At 42.1% G+C, this 15,812-nt stretch overlaps 1 protein-coding gene across 11 annotated transcripts in view; it reads right to left on the bottom strand.

The window, feature by feature from the left end:
* Window positions 1–15,812, bottom strand: part of si:ch211-272n13.3 (ankyrin repeat domain-containing protein 26) — a 30,171-nt gene that overhangs the window by 8,557 nt on the left and 5,802 nt on the right. For 6 of the 11 annotated variants that reach the window (XM_047819803.1, XM_047819796.1, XM_047819795.1 and 3 more), the window contains 24 exons: window positions 15,540–15,600; window positions 14,659–14,843; window positions 12,106–12,235; window positions 11,958–12,022; window positions 11,759–11,858; window positions 11,301–11,390; window positions 9,332–9,393; window positions 9,140–9,215; window positions 9,004–9,048; window positions 8,448–8,756; window positions 8,254–8,334; window positions 7,311–7,375; window positions 6,271–7,047; window positions 4,369–4,610; window positions 3,805–3,981; window positions 3,522–3,555; window positions 3,201–3,342; window positions 2,806–3,019; window positions 2,500–2,683; window positions 2,046–2,189; window positions 1,552–1,938; window positions 873–1,454; window positions 622–774; window positions 314–489 (listed from right to left, as the gene is read on the bottom strand). In XM_047819803.1, coding sequence (XP_047675759.1) covers window positions 314–489; window positions 622–774; window positions 873–1,454; window positions 1,552–1,938; window positions 2,046–2,189; window positions 2,500–2,683; window positions 2,806–3,019; window positions 3,201–3,342; window positions 3,522–3,555; window positions 3,805–3,981; window positions 4,369–4,610; window positions 6,271–7,047; window positions 7,311–7,375; window positions 8,254–8,334; window positions 8,448–8,756; window positions 9,004–9,048; window positions 9,140–9,215; window positions 9,332–9,393; window positions 11,301–11,390; window positions 11,759–11,858; window positions 11,958–12,022; window positions 12,106–12,235; window positions 14,659–14,843; window positions 15,540–15,600 — 4,481 coding nt within the window. The remainder of the gene's footprint in view (window positions 1–313; window positions 490–621; window positions 775–872; window positions 1,455–1,551; window positions 1,939–2,045; window positions 2,190–2,499; window positions 2,684–2,805; window positions 3,020–3,200; window positions 3,343–3,521; window positions 3,556–3,804; window positions 3,982–4,368; window positions 4,611–6,270; window positions 7,048–7,310; window positions 7,376–8,253; window positions 8,335–8,447; window positions 8,757–9,003; window positions 9,049–9,139; window positions 9,216–9,331; window positions 9,394–11,300; window positions 11,391–11,758; window positions 11,859–11,957; window positions 12,023–12,105; window positions 12,236–14,658; window positions 14,844–15,539; window positions 15,601–15,812) is intronic. The other 5 variants (XM_047819798.1, XM_047819804.1, XM_047819801.1 and 2 more) reach the window with 5 other exon arrangements.

The following is a 15,812-nucleotide window of genomic DNA, read 5'->3' as shown; positions in this document are numbered from 1 at the left end:
GGCAGGAATCGAACCCCGACCCCGGAGGTTTGAGGCGAACGTGCTAACCACTAAGCCATTATGCCCCTCTAAACTTTCTCTAATTAAAAAAAAAATCTACAAACTCATTAGCATACAGTGGATATTAATTATATATAAGAATATTTTGCTATCTTTTAGAGACAGAGATTTTTCAATCAATCATGTCAAAAACTATAATGGTAGGTTGTGATTTACACTGATCAACAAAAATGGACCTACATAAAAAAAATTACTACTATTACAATATTGTACATAAAGAAACATCAGATATTGCATTTCACAAATCCTGTACCTCTGTACTGCCTCCTCTAGCTGTTTAGTGATATGTTCTGAGCTGGTTGTAGCAGCGAGCACCTCCTGGAGTTTCTGTCCGGTGTTGACGAGGTCCCGCTCCTTCTCCTCCAAAGTGCCCATCAGGATGTTAATGCGCCTTTCCACCTGAAGGTTTTGCTCCTCGCTCTCCTGAAGCTGGAGTTGAAACAAAGGGAAGACTCACTTCACGACACTTGGTTAACTTGGACACTTTACTTCAATCTCTAAACCACCATGAATCAATCGTCACAGAAGGACATTATTATAAAGTGGGACATCTTTGGACACCTTTCCCTTGAGTCTGTCTATGTCTTTCTGATTGCGTGTTTTCTCTTCCTCCAGGTCGCTGCGGTACCGAGCGTTCACCTCTAGAGATGCCTCACACATGGCCAGCTTCTTTAGAGAGTCAGCCAGTTCCTGTTGAAGCTTCCTCACAGTACTCTGTTAAGGGGACAGCAATGCAGCACAACTCGTTATTTAAATGTCTGTAAATGTTTTAAAGAAACCAGTTCATCTGAACAATTATAAACCGTGCACACCTCTCTATCAGCTTTCTCCTGCTCTAGTCTGTAGTTTTGTTCTCTGAGCTCAGAATTTTTGGTTGCCAGCTCTTTGCTCCTCTCCTCAACCAGCTGCACTCTCTCCTCACCGTTGGCACGTAGCTGGTTGAGAGCTTGAGTGAAGCACTCCTGCGCGTTTGTAACAGCCTGCTCCTTGGCTGTGCCCCTGTTCTGTGCCTCCTCCAACTGCTGCCTGAGCAAGGCACCTTCGCTCTGCGCCTGTGCCAGCCTCTCCTGCATGGCATCGTGTCTAGCGGTCGCACGGCTCACCCGATCACGCTCGCTCTGCAGCATCCCCTCTAGCTCCTGAAGCCGTGCACGGGTCTGTTCCTGTCCGCGAGCTGCCGTCTCCAACAGAGCGCTCTTCTCAGCCACACCCATAGTGGATCTGTGCCACTCATTCTCCAAGCTGTTGGCACGGGTCTCGGCCTCACTGAGCTTCTGAGAAAGTGACTGGATTGTGTCACGCTGCGAGCTGGATTCTGATGCCCACTTCTCTTCAGATCGCTGATGTTGTTCACGCTCACGCTGCAGGGTGCGCTCGGTCTCCGCACGGGCCGCCTGAGAAGAGCAGAGGCGGTTAGCATACAGCACAAAACTAAACCGAATGAGCTGATCATGGATGCAACATATATAAAACTACCACGAACATACGCACCTGACACCTCTCAGTCTCCTGCAATGCTACCTGGAGCCGTGTTTTGCTTGTCTCTGTCTCAGCCTCCAGTTGTTGGCGCACCTGCCTCTCATGCTCCAGTTTGGTGCTGAGCAGTGTGCACTCTGACTTCAGGGTGCTCATCTGCCCATTATACTGGAAGACAGTCTGAGCCAGAGTCTCATCACTTAGCTTTAGGTCGCGGCGAGCGTCCTCTAGTTTCTCCCGTAGTGCATCTCTCTCATCAACCAATCTGCTCTCCTCTTGCTGGCTGAGGGACCGAACGTGCTCTAGTTCACCCCGCACTGAGCTCAGCTCTTCCTGCAAAGTGCAGACCTGCTGCTGCAGCTCCCTCTCATGCCCACTGGCTTCAGTCAGTTGGGATGCCGCCTGGACAAGACATGTTAATGTAAGCTGACCATAATAAATGTGTTTGTCACGTATCAAGCTGTGCTACTTACCCCGTTACCGTCAGAATTCTATAGTCTGACCATTACCTCATTGCTCTTGGATTGGTTCCTGAGGTTCTCCTCGATGTCCTGCTGTTTGCGCAGGTGACTTCTCAGCAGATCCTCCTGTAAGGCTCGGGAACTTTTCTCATGGGCCAAAAGACGCTGGGTTTCATTTCTGTCTTCCTCCAACTATGCAGGATAACAAACATACTTGTTAGTGCACCGAATCCTCCACAAATTATGTAGTAAACGGAGTAAATTACAGCGCACTGGATGTTAATTATTCGAAAATAATTATGTTAATTAAACTTAATAAAAATATAAGACTAATCTATAAAACTAAACTAGCATTACAAACATATACAAACTAGTTTAAATGCTCACACTGACTGGTAAGCCGATAATAAGCAACATATTTCATTATTTAAAAATAAAAAAGCATATAATTTAGCATCAAAATTGGTCTCAATCTGACTTTATCGCTGTCGTGGATGTTTACCTGCTTCATGTTGTTCGTTAGAGCCCTAATCTCTAGTTCCAGGTTCCTCATTTTGAGCTCCACTTTCTCTCTCTCCTCTGCCTCCACCCGGTGCTGCTCCTCTTTCCTAAACAGCTGTTCCCGAGACTTATCATACAGCATAGAAGCACTCTGGTGCTTTTCCTGTTCCTGCTTCAGCAGAAACCTACAGTGCAAAGTAAAAAGTTGTGCTCAAACACTTTTGTGGAAATAAATCACCGATGTTTCTATTGACCACAACAACATGCTTACACAGTCAAAGACCAGTCAAAATCCAATTCAACTCACTTGAGGTTGTTGAGGTCTGTCTCCAGGTCTAGTCGGAGGTGCTCCAGGATGGACTTGTTCTCTCTGCTATCCTCCAGCAGGAGCTTGAGCTCATTCCGCTCTTGCTCCAGCTGACAAACCTTATCAGCCAGTCTTCTATATCTGTTGCGTTCCTTCTGGATAGTGCGCTCATACTCATGGAACATGTTTTGCAACTTCACCATGCTCACTGAATCTACAGAGACAGGTAGAAAAAAAGGATTAAGGATCAACTACCAGTAACGCATGCCTTCCTGCAGGAGGTGCGACAAAACAATGTCACACGAAACCCGCGGGAATAAACGTATTGCTCAAATCGGCGGTCTTCGAAATATACCGTTTAATGGGATGTATGAAAGCTTATGCGCCCGACTCACCTATAGAGCTGGCGTCCAGCTGCTTGATGAGTAGAGCGGCATTGAAGTAGCCTGATGGAGCAGATTCCAGCTCTTCCGTAGCGGTGTCGGAAGACTGTGTGAGGTCTTCAAAGTCATCTGCGATTTCCGACTCTCCATCAATCTGCACGTATAAACATTACTGTTTAAAATACATACATATATATATATATATATATATATATATATATATATATATATATATATATATATACACACACACATTGCACATTATCGACTGAGGAGCGATGAAAAATACAACAAAGTTTATAAAGTGATTATAAATTTAAAACGCTCCCCTACCTTTTTCTCGGCCCTGTGCGATGAAGATGGAGACCTACCCGAAATCAACACGAGACAATGCAAAAATTGTTTTTAGCTACATGTGCTATTAAGATAAAAATGATGCTGATATCCAGCTGGTTGCACAGTCTAGAAATGGTACAATGCAGTATCTATACTGTATACACACAGGTATATGGCATCCAAAACAAACAGATTTTTGTAGTATCTGATATTTGAGTGCATAATGAGCGAGTCAGAGAGGTCCAAATCATATGAAAAGAATGCCATACTGCATATGTACCTTCCTTCATCTTCTGACACCTCACTTAATGTACTATCATCAAACACAGACAGGGGGCCTCCGTTACGGTGGTTCACAGGGCAGGACTCTCTAGACTGCTTTGGGGCAGGAACATGTAGCAGGTTCCCCTGGCTACCCATTGCTCCCTTGGCCTCATCATCAAGTAGTGTTGTCCTCCTGTTAGTGTTGGGGATTATATTCATCATGAGGGTGAAAAGATTTTGCTGCCCGCCACTAGACTTCATTCAAAGATGCTAAAATAACTGAGTGAGTGTTTTTGACAAAGCAAATAATCTCTAGTGGTCTCTAGATTACGTATTTAATAGACATCTATGCTTTTTGTTAAGACAGAACATTTGCTAGTGGAGTAAAAGTCATTGGAATAAAAAGAAATAGTTTCTAATACCAATTTAAAATACCGCCGCGTTTACCAGACGTGTTGACAGACGAGACGTTAACACGTACATTTTTCCACACGGTAAACTAAATGAATTGAAGAAGGAATTCTTAGACAAATGAACATTTCCAAATGTCAACCCCACCTTCCAACTTAGCAAATCTTACCTCCTTGGGCTTCTTGTCGGCCATTTCGGAGAAACGTGATCCTTTTTCTTTAACGTGTCGTCCTTCTGATGAGATCCGCTATCACGTGTCCCTTCCTGTTTAGGGTTTGGCTTGTCACGGTTGGCGTCTGCTTTCTTGCCTTTTCCTTGGTCAGCGTCTGATTGTTTACCACAACCAAGAGTGTTCCAAAATGCTCTAGATGTAGGTTCTCCTCTCATGACGCCAGCCTTCGCCAAACCGCTCTGAAAACAAGAGCATGAACTGTTTGCTTAGTTTACATGAATTTAATTAGTTTTTTGTACAAACGTTTGACATGTAAAATATTAAAACGAATACTGAAACGAGCAGAAAAACACGAACACCGGATTAAACGTTCGACGAGACAGAAGTCTTCTTTTAAAAATTTTTAAAAGAAGCACTTATAATGGAAAAATGCATTGGCGTGTAAATGCACACAGACATGATATACACTACTGATGAGAGAGATAAGATGTGATCTTCAGGTAGCTGAAGGAAATTATAAGTGACAAACAAAAGCTGAAGTGCAAGGAGAGTCCCTAAAGATGTAAGGTGTGCGACGTGCTATTTTATAACCTGAGACTCGAGCAGAAATCAAGCTGTTAATTTTTAATGGCTGAGCAGCCTGAGCCAGATGGAGAATAAGACAAGAGCAGCTCAGACCCTGTTATTTGAATAATAATAAGCTGGGAAGGAAATAGGGCTGCACAATTAAATACTTAATGTTCACCACTTGGATCGGGGTTTTGCAGAAGGCAACAAACACCAAACTTTTTGCAGATTGTTTTATTGTCTTTAAGGTTATAATCACTAGTAATAATCGATCATCATGTATGTGTCCTGTAAAGCACTGAAACAGTTAAGCTGCAACAGCAAACCGGAACTAGAATATTTGAAAGAAATAGGACTGCAGCGATACCTCGAGATACGAGTTTAATTCGTTCCGTGACCTTGTTCGTATATCAAATTGCTCGTATTTCAAAGCAATTTTCCCCGTTTAAATGAATTGAAATCCCATTAATCCCATTAATGTACAGTACCTGTATTTATAAATGACAAATATTGTAAAAAACATACAGTAATAAAAGAGGAGATGCGCACGTCGGTTGAGGGAGGAGTAAACAGGCGGAGGAGTTAGGAGGAATTACGCTTTCACTTTCGTTCACTTACTCGCTACTGTACACTCTTAATGCTACTTTACACTGAAATGGAACTTAACTAAACTTCACTAAAATTAACGAACTTAACTGAAATTATCTTAACTTAACTTAATTGCTAGAATTTCTGTTTTCTTTACATTAATTTTGCTTAAATTTTCTTCATCGCTTTTCTCTTCGCTTGTTTTTGCCCTTTTTGTCACTTTTTCCTCACTAACATCTGCCCTTCGTTTTAATAAAAACCCGTCCGGTCGGCATATCGGATGTGATGTAGTCGCACAAGTTCTAATTTTTTAACGGATCCAACGTTCAAAACAGATCAGAAAATTACGGATCCGCAGACGGTCGGCACCTCACGCGGCGCCTTTGCGACTCTCCATAGGAAATGAATGACTTCCTTTTTATCGGCCGTCGTTTGTCATGTGCAGTGGAAAGGCGGCTTTGATCGAGTGAGACGCGGGAATCTGAGGCGGGGGAAACAGAGCACGCGTGGTTATTGGGGATCTTTGTTTCGGCTGCGGCGGATGCTCGTATCTCAAAAATTTGCTCGTATCTCACGGCAAAAACTTGGTCGAATCACAGCTCGTATCTCGAGGTATCACTGTAATTCAAAATCGGTCCTACTCATAGTTACACTATAAGTGAAGGAAAGAAAATGGAAAAGACAAAAATGACACGGAGATTACTGCTACAAAGCTGTGATATCCTTCTTCCTCCGTTTCCCTACCTCAGTTCTGGACCTCTGTAGGCCCTCCTCAACCAATTCATCTGAGTTGCAAGAGGCTGCATCTGACCTACAGGGAAGAACATTTGCATTCCCGAATAACTGCAGCGCACTTATCTCCGCTTCCTGATACGATTCTCGATTCGTTGTCAATGGAGTCTTGAGATTACACTTGGAAGCCAGTTTATTTTCACTCCTAATAGACTCTGCATTACAGCCAGACCTTTGGTAAGAGCTGCTTTCTGATTCTTCAGCAGTTTTATTTGGAGTTTCTGAGGAATGTTGCTGGATATTTTTGTGTTTGGAAAAATCATTTTTGGGAGGATCCTCAGAGTACGATTCCTCTTGTCCAGACTCCCTCTGCTCAGTAATAGTCAGCAGTCTAACTCTCTTAGCCCCTGTAGTGGGTCGCACCATCAGCTCTTCCTCTTCTTCACTGGAGTCTTCCTCAGATGCTCCCTGAAGAATGTCTGAGTCTTTTATTATATCTTCATTTGCTTCTTCTTTCTCTTTGTCCTGGGAATTCTCTCTTTGCTCCTTCTCCATCTCTCCGAATCTTTCTTTAAGCTCAGCAGTTACATTTCTGTACTGGGATTTTGTTTCCTTTTTCTCAATTTCCACCCAGATTTTCTCGTAGCGTTGCTCCCAGGTATTCTTATCGAATGATGGATTTTCTTCATCCTTTTCTTTCTCTTCTACCACATGGGTCTGGGATTCAGAGGGGTGTAGCTGACATGGACTACTTAGATCTACCTCATGTGCCTCTAAAGTCTTTCTCTCCTTGGACAGCGTTAGTGAACAAAGAAATACAATAAACATTAAAAAAAGAAAGGAAAAAAAAACCAATATGAAAAACTGTGCTTTAACCAAATACACAACATTTTTCACTTGAGCAGCATTTCACAAACTCCACAAAACACTGATCGAATGATTGCTTATCAAAAACAATATCGTTTAAACACTTAAATAAAAACAACCCAAACATGGGGACTGGTGCATGAAATGTGTGTGCAGTAAACTTTAATGCTATAATTCTCTCCCACCTCTCCTGGGTGTTCACTGGCCTCTGAGCTATAATCACTCTCTCCATCTTCCTCCACCAGTGACACTAGATAGATAGATAGATAGATAGATAGATAGATAGATAGATAGATAGATAGATAGATAGATAGATAGATAGATAGATAGATAGATAGATAGATAGAGTGAGACAGACAGACAGACAGACATAGATAGATAGATAGATAGATAGATAGATAGATAGATAGATAGATAGATAGATAGATAGATAGATAGATAGATAGATAGAGTGAGACAGACAGACAGACAGACATAGATAGATAGATAGATAGATAGATAGATAGATAGATAGATAGATAGATAGATAGATAGATAGATAGATAGAGTGAGACAGACAGACAGACAGACAGACAGACAGACAGACAGATAGATAGATAGATAGATAGATAGATAGATAGATAGATAGATAGATAGATAGATAGATAGAGAGAGTGAGACAGACAGATAGATAAATAGAGTAAGACAGACAGACAGACAGACAGACAGATAGATAAATAGAGTAAGACAGACAGACAGACAGACAGACAGATAGAGTGAGACAGACAGACAGACAGATAGATAGATAGTGAGACAGACAGACAGATAGATCGATAGAGTGACACAGACAGACAGACAGACAGACAGACAGACAGACAGACAGACAGACAGATAGATAGAGTGAGACAGACAGACAGATAGAGTGATAGAGTGAGACAGACAGACAGACAGACAGACAGACAGATAGATAGATAGATAGATAGATAGATAGATAGATAGATAGATAGATAGATAGATAGATAGATAGATAGATAGATAGATAGATAGATCACTTTATTCAAGATGAATATTAAATATCCGATTGTGAGTATTTGTGTAGAGGAGTTTATGTCAATCTGGCATCAGTATATGCTCTAATGACCTACATACCTTTCTCAGTCTCAATAATATTTGGCAGTGGTGTTGTCATCTTAGTTGGACTGGAGGTGTTGTCTGTGTCCAGGTCTGAGTCTGCAATGTAAATTAATACTATCCTTAGGGTTGACTGATCATTCAAACATCTTTACATACCCAAATCACAAGGAAAGAATTTATAGGTTTAATTAAGCAAAGTTCTGTCTTACCTTCGTCACTTATTGGTCTATCGGACTCCTTATTAACGTGTGTTTGAGGTTGGGGCTGTGTACTGGTATGAGATTTGAATGAGCGTGGTCTTGGCAGTGGACGAGTTCCTAAAAGAGAAGGTTCTATTCCTTCCTTCATTGTTGCGTTGGCAGCTCCCTGGGGTTCTGTAAAAGATGGACGACGTTCCTGCCCCTGGACACCGGGTAGAGGCGGTAGGGTTTCGCTCCGTAACTCTTCCTCGGGTTTGTAGACTGGCAGGTTTTTACTGCATTTACTGGTGGTACTTGCTGAGTCCCAGTCTGAGGCATCTGTGTCGAGAATAAGATCTTTAATCTGAGACAATATACGTTAGTTATTTAAGTCATTGTAGCGTTTACTGCAAAAAATAATTCTAACGCTACAAAGCTCAGAGCAGAGTAAAATACAGAGCATCTGACCTGCTCGGATTTGGGGATTTTCTTTTAGATGAGATGAAAATACACAAACGAATGTTTAACCCTTTAAAATAACAATAGAAATGTCATGAATGTTTAAAATGATCAGATTTAAAATTACCTTCAAGATCATCAACGTCTCCTAAACCAAGCTCCTCCATTACATCTGTGAGCAAAGACGTAGTGTTGAGATTGTTTGGAATGTTTAAATACCAGAATAGAGCCAGGATCATACAGACATACACCACGGTTATTACCTGTCTTATTTCGAACATCTTTGGACTCCAGTAGCTTATTCAGCATTGCTACCGGTTCCCTATGAAGCAGTTTGGGCTGAGCAAACAAAAGTGGCATCATTCATAAATTCAATACAAGTACAAAAAAAAAAAATTATGAAATTTAATAAAGAAAAAATAAATCCAGGCAATGAAGGCGTACTCAAAGTTTACCTGCTTTTCTGATTTCTCTTGAACGGTGTCATCTTCCTCTTCCTGACTAGTCCTTACGACTGCTTGAAGACAGATTTGAAATCTTTACACATTAGGAGTAAAACGATCAAACGTTTAACAAGAACACGTGACACCGAAAAAGAATGAACAAGTCGGTAGAGCGGCTACATTGTTGGCATGCACATGCATAATGGAAATGTCCATATGTGAGCTTTGAAATGCAGGCAAAACACTGAAGGAAATGCAGTCAGTTTATTGATGTTAATATCTACAGCCCGCATGACGTCGTAGTAAATGTTAGTGCGACTGACTGCATGAGCCACGGGTCCTGAAACTGAGATTACATTAACTACAAACTCTCTGTATCGGGTTTAACTCCTGCTGCATCTCCCTGTGGAGATCGACATGCTAGAAGAACCAGTTTTGTGACAAAACCTTGATAGATTCCATGATCGTATGTACGTAAGCGGTCAATTAATCGGTGTAAACAAATCACTCAAACTATCCTGGAAGCTGATGTTAACAGAACTACTGGACAAAATACTATATATAACGATGCTCTTCAGCATATTTTGAGGTGTTCAAGCTGTGACAGTATTGTTAAATCACTGACTCACTGACGTCACTGACTCGGTCTTCAACCCGTGCCTTCGGGTGCATCATTGCAAACCTTATTTTGATGCTGGGCACAGATTTTCCAGAACTTCATGCCAAGTTAATGCGGTGTCGAGCTGTTTTAATAATTTGTTTAGATGTATTACGGCGCCCGAACCCGACTATGAACGGTGATCGCGAACATTTTGTTTACTGCAGCCGCAGCCATCGAGAGAATGAGACGAAGCAAGCGCACAGGCATCCGTTAACCAATAGTGTAAACATAGATGACGTCACAGGTTTTTATTTAAAAGAAAGAAAATAGCTTTCGCTTGTTTGTAGGCCAAGGCAATTTATATATTTACAATGAAGTGAAGTGACGTGACGTACGGCTAAGTAAGGTGACCCATACTCAGAATTTGTTCTCTGCATTTAACCCATCCAAAGTGCACACACACAGCAGTGAACACACACACACACACACACACAGCAGTGAACACACACACACACACACACACACACAGCAGTGAACACACACACACTGTGAACACACACCCGGAGCAGTGGGCAGCCATTTATGCTGCGGCGCCCGGTGAGAAGTTGGGGGGGTCGGTTCCTTGCTCAAGGGCACCTCAGTCGTGGTCGGCCCGAGACTCGAACCCACAACCTTCGGGTTACGAGTCAGACTCTCTAACCATTAGGCCACGACTGCCCCAAGGCCACGACTGCCCCTTACTTACTATAATATAATTTACTATAATATAATAAAACTATTGTATTAGTTGTTTGAAGAGTAAAAAAAAAAATTGGTCGGTCTTAACACAAATTTACAACCGGCAAGTCGGTCGGACCTTAGAGCAAAAAAAATAAAAAATTTGAATCTGTCCTAAATTGACAGGGTCGGTCGGGTTACAGGAAACAAGAATATTTTTAAGGATGGCCCAATTAAGAAAGAAATTCAAAGACTATGAGCGATCAGATGTAAACAGATCACCGAGAATAGATGCGAAATTCACAAACTGTACAATTAAGGTGAACGGTACACCTCAAAGCACAGATATATCATTCTTAGACTACAAAAATATGTCATGCTCCTAATTGTTACATACGTGGTGTTATATTACTTCATTATGATTCGTGACGAGACTAAAAGCCACTGGTGTATCTGTTATAGCATCGTTTAGAAACAAGCTGCGAAGGATGTAAGCCGAACAGACCGCCGTGTTCAACATAGACAACTGATATGCAGAAAGACTGAGACCTGTGACAGACAATAGACAGCAACGTAACGTGAAATGGTAAAAACATTGGGTTATGGGCTATATTTAAGTCCTGGTGAAAAACAGGACATCGTGCAGCAAATTAATAGGCGTACCCACTGCCTTCTGACCTCCAGGCTGAGCAACGCTCCTGAATACACTACTGTTCTTCGATCCTCTTAAGAAAGATGGGATATAATGCAGAGCTAAAAAAAGGAATCGATTACAGATGATTTATAAAAAATAAAAATAAAAAAATAGTGTGAAAAATAGTCAAGTGTGTTCATCAAAAAAAAGATATCATTTTTACTTAAATGAAAAATATTCCTACACATACAGTAGATAACTACGAGTTATAAATGTAATAACGTAAAGTCCGTACAGAAATGCTTGGATGGCATCAGATGATAAAAGCAGAAGCAGTTAACCACAATCAAAATGTATTCTCAGCTTTAAATGTTTCTTAAGGCATGAAATGTCTGCAAAGATGGTTTACTGAAGCCAAGCTTGTCCTGTTTAAAACCGTTTACCTGCGCTAAGCGTTTAAGGGGAAAAAGTGACATAGCTTCCATACCGTCGTTGCTCTCCTCGTGAATGCTGGACATGGGTTTAGGTGACTTGGTTGGGGAGTTCAGCTCACTTTGCTCCTTTTTGCTTGGACTCTCTGACCCAGACTGAGAGAGAAGAATAAGAGTGAGAGACGTGTCTATGTGTTACAGTGCAGTTTGAATGGATTTTGCATGTAGGACTGTGTATTATATTAGCAGCTAAACCTCTGAGTCCCAAGGTGAATCCTCTCCTGCATCTTCCTTTTCAATTCCTAACTCTGACAAGAAATCTGAAATGCAAGGTTTTAACAACTTCTTAAATTATACCAAAAAACACAAGCTTCACACGGTTCTCTAAAACTTTAAACCTTACCCCTCTTCTTGAACATTTCTGTCTTTGGTGGAGGCTTAACCTCCGCTCTTTCGTTTTTTACTTCATCGCATTCTTCATCCATGTCTTCTTCCTCATATTCATCTTCTGATGGTGACTCTTCCTCTCTTTCCTAAAGACAGATGTGTCAAAAGTAATGAGCAACATTATAGTTTGGATGTGGAGTTTGAAGAACCCAGAATGGAATTAACTTTGATGTCGGCTTTGACAAAGCAAGTGTTCGCAAAGGCCGGTGCTTTTTGGAGGCGGGTGGACATAAGGATCAGTGTTACGTTTGGAGGCGAGTGGACAGAAAGCTAGGGCGCCAAAACATTTGGAGGCAAGTGGATACGAGCATGTGACGTCATCCGAATACTCTTGAGGAAGTTCCCCACATTGGGCTGAGTGTTCTGATATGTCACATGTCCATGTTGTACTAATTTTTTATTTTCACGTGACATCGTGTGACGTCATCAGAATACCCGTGAGGAAGTTCCCCTCGTTGTTCTGAGTGTTTTGATATGTCACATGTCCATGTTGTAAAAAGTTTTTTGATTTTCCATATTTTGAGGGCGGGGCTACGGGACAACCGAAAGGCCAGTCGGTACACCAATTTAAACCTTTGTTCAGAGTCTCACCCTAAAGGAGCTGGTCGAGTTTGGTGTAGAGAGTTCGAAAGCTTGCCGAGTTATAAACCTCCAAACTTTATAATGGGAGTCTATGGGGAAAAAGTCCACTTTGAGACCCGGTACCGGAAGTACCGGTACTCGGATCGCTTATAAAAGTAATAGCAACAAACTTCATACCAGGTTCTACAACATATCCAAATTTGGTGCATGTGGCTCGAAAGCCCTAGTAGGAGTTACTCTTGATATATTTTTGTCTAAGCTTAAATAGGAAAACAGAATGTTGGCTTCTACAAAGCGACATCATTACCACCTCGACGTACCAAAACGACTTAAGTTGCCGCCTTAAATCACCATCATCCCCAATCTAAAACTATCCAAGGCTTCTTTCTTCCTGCAACGGTCCATGGCTTGGACTAGTATGGTGTACGTATAGTATTACTCTTGTACCTTTGAATTTCCATGTTCTTCATCTTTATCGTCCTTATCAGAGCGAGAAGTCACATCGACGTCATCGATGTCCGTCTGTGGGATTTCTTCGAAATATACGAGTTCGCCATATTCGGCAGGTTCCGCGGATAACCCGATATGACTTTCTTTATCTTCAAAATCGGCACTGCCGACGATCATAGACACTGGCAAATTCTCATCGTCTTCATCATCGGGTATTACTGTAAAGTCTTCGGCTCTTATATGTTCACTCTCGTAAAACGGAAGCTTGACCGGCTTAATGTCAGACGGTTCAGCGGAAGGTGACACTTCATTTTCATGATCTGAGCCAGATCCCCAGGTGTCATCTGAGTCTTCGGGTTCTTCTTTATGTCTCGGAAGGTTCGAGACTGATTTCGATGGCTTTGTTGTATCGTTTACATTTTCTTGAATGCGGTCATCATCTGCTTTGTCCTGCCTTGCGGACAACTGAGGGAGTGCGTGCGAAAGAGTATTATCAGCCTTCGTGTCATTAGCAATATGTTTTCCATCGCCTGTTACATGAGGTTGATTAGATACCGTGTCACCAGACTCACTCTGTACGGATGTGATATTTGGTTTGACTACCGGCGTATTTTCGGCAAACTGCGACGAACCACCGTTACTAAAATTTTCGTTGTCTTCCTCCTCATCCCAGTTCTCATCGCCGTCGCCTTCAGAACTCTTCTCAGATTTTGGTGTAGATCCTGCGATTTGTAGAGGTGTTTGAAATGCTCCTGTTTCACGTGTGTAATCATTACTGTAATCATTTTCCTCTTCCTCACAGAATGTTGACTCAACCCTAATGCCTGATAAAAGAGAGCCGGCTTCTATAGCTACTGTGTGTGGAACTGCCTTCTCCATGGAATCGGCTGGGATCACTGAAAGCATTGTGTTTTGTCTCTCCATGTCCTCTATCTTTGTCTCTACTCGATCGTTGTTTTCTGCCTCCGTCAAACTAAAGTGCTCCTTGGTGCGGTCATTCTCCTCAATCGGTGTGTCTGATGGTTGTATTGTAGGTTTCATGTTTACATCAGACTGCATCTGAACATCACAGCTCTCCTCGCTTCCCTCTACAGCTGTGATCTCATGAGCATCTCTCCCATTAACACCTTCTTGTGTTTTTGCATCGGTGGTCTCCTCCTCGTGTTCTTTTTCACCACCACTTTCTTCATCATCTTCATTGTCCTCTTCTTCATCGTTATCATCATCGTCACTGTCGTCTTCTTCTTCTCCTTCTTCGTCCTCGCCCTCCTCTTCGTCCTCATCGTCATCACCTTCCTCTGATTCTTCTTCTTCCTCTGAACTTTCACTGGAATCTACATCAGATTTACTGCCAAGGGGCAACTCTGAGACTTCAGACTCATCATCTACCCCACAAGGAGAGGACCAAATGCATAGACAAAGAGATAGAAAAGCAGAATTTAGAAGACCACACTGAAAGACTAACTGGTGAGATTACCTTTTGGGAGCTGATGAGGGGGATGGAGGTCATCTGGGTAAGATTGGAAAAGGAGATAGGTTTAGGGGTTACAGGGTGCTGGGTGAAGGTACTGCTACTGGGGAAAGCCATGTGCTCTACTGCATTGCCCTCGCTGATAGGCTCGGATTCAGTTCCACTCCAGGATTTATCTGGATCCACATTGACTACAGGGAAGGGGATTCATGTTAAAGCATAACCACAAGCTAAAGGAAGACATAATTAAAGGTTGGGTCTCCGTTGTTTGAGAAATGCTTCAGAAAACGGAGTCGGGATGACAAACTAAACAAATACAAAACAAACGTGTAGCCAATGAGCAGAAAGGGGCGTGTCTTGTCGATATGTGCGGAGAGAGTGTTCGGTGCGTGTGTGTGACATTAGCAGAAAGCGGTTTTAACATTGACATGGAGGATAAAAACAAAGAAAGAAAGAGAAGAAAGACTTACGATAAGGACAAGAAGTAGGACGTGTTAATATAGGATCAGCTTTCCAGCGCTGGAGAGAACTGAAGGAGCAGGAAGTTGGCCATATATTCACAGGTTGGAGTTTCCCGAGTCAATAACTCCTGAGCTAAACGCTGTTACTATACAAATAACACCTCTTTTCTATCGTAGTAATGTAGAGAGGCAGCTACAACCGCGTTTTGTGTAGTAACAGCGTTTAGCTCAGGAGTTATTGACTCGGGAAACTCCGACCTGTGAATATGTAGTCGCCTGGGTTACATATGTATGTGTGGGCGGAGCTATCGATACAGGGGTGGGACCCATTTGGGTTAGGGGCGTGTTTGTTTTGGTGATTTCAAATGTCGACATTGGCTTTCAAACAACGGAGACCCCACCTTTAATATGTGACATGGTACTTACATGTTTTCCCTTCACGTTTGGAGGCACTCATGAGTTTCTTCAAGTTTATCTTTTGAGGTTTCTACAACAGAACAGGTTTGATCTTATTGTAATGATAATACATTAACAAAACAAAACAAAAGATAAAAAGGAACAAAATAATTAAGAAACTAAGAAAGGGAACACCTCAAACATTCATTCATTCATTTTCTACCGCTTTTATCCGAACTACCTCGGGTCACGGGGAGCCTGTGCCTATCTCAGGCGTCATCGGGCATCAAGGCAGGATACACC

The sequence above is a fragment of the Tachysurus fulvidraco genome, chromosome 10, assembly GCF_022655615.1.
Source record: "Tachysurus fulvidraco isolate hzauxx_2018 chromosome 10, HZAU_PFXX_2.0, whole genome shotgun sequence".
Lineage (NCBI taxonomy): Eukaryota > Metazoa > Chordata > Actinopteri > Siluriformes > Bagridae > Tachysurus > Tachysurus fulvidraco.
The sequence above is the reverse complement of the archived record's forward strand: the minus strand, read 5'-3'. Positions and strand labels throughout refer to the sequence as shown.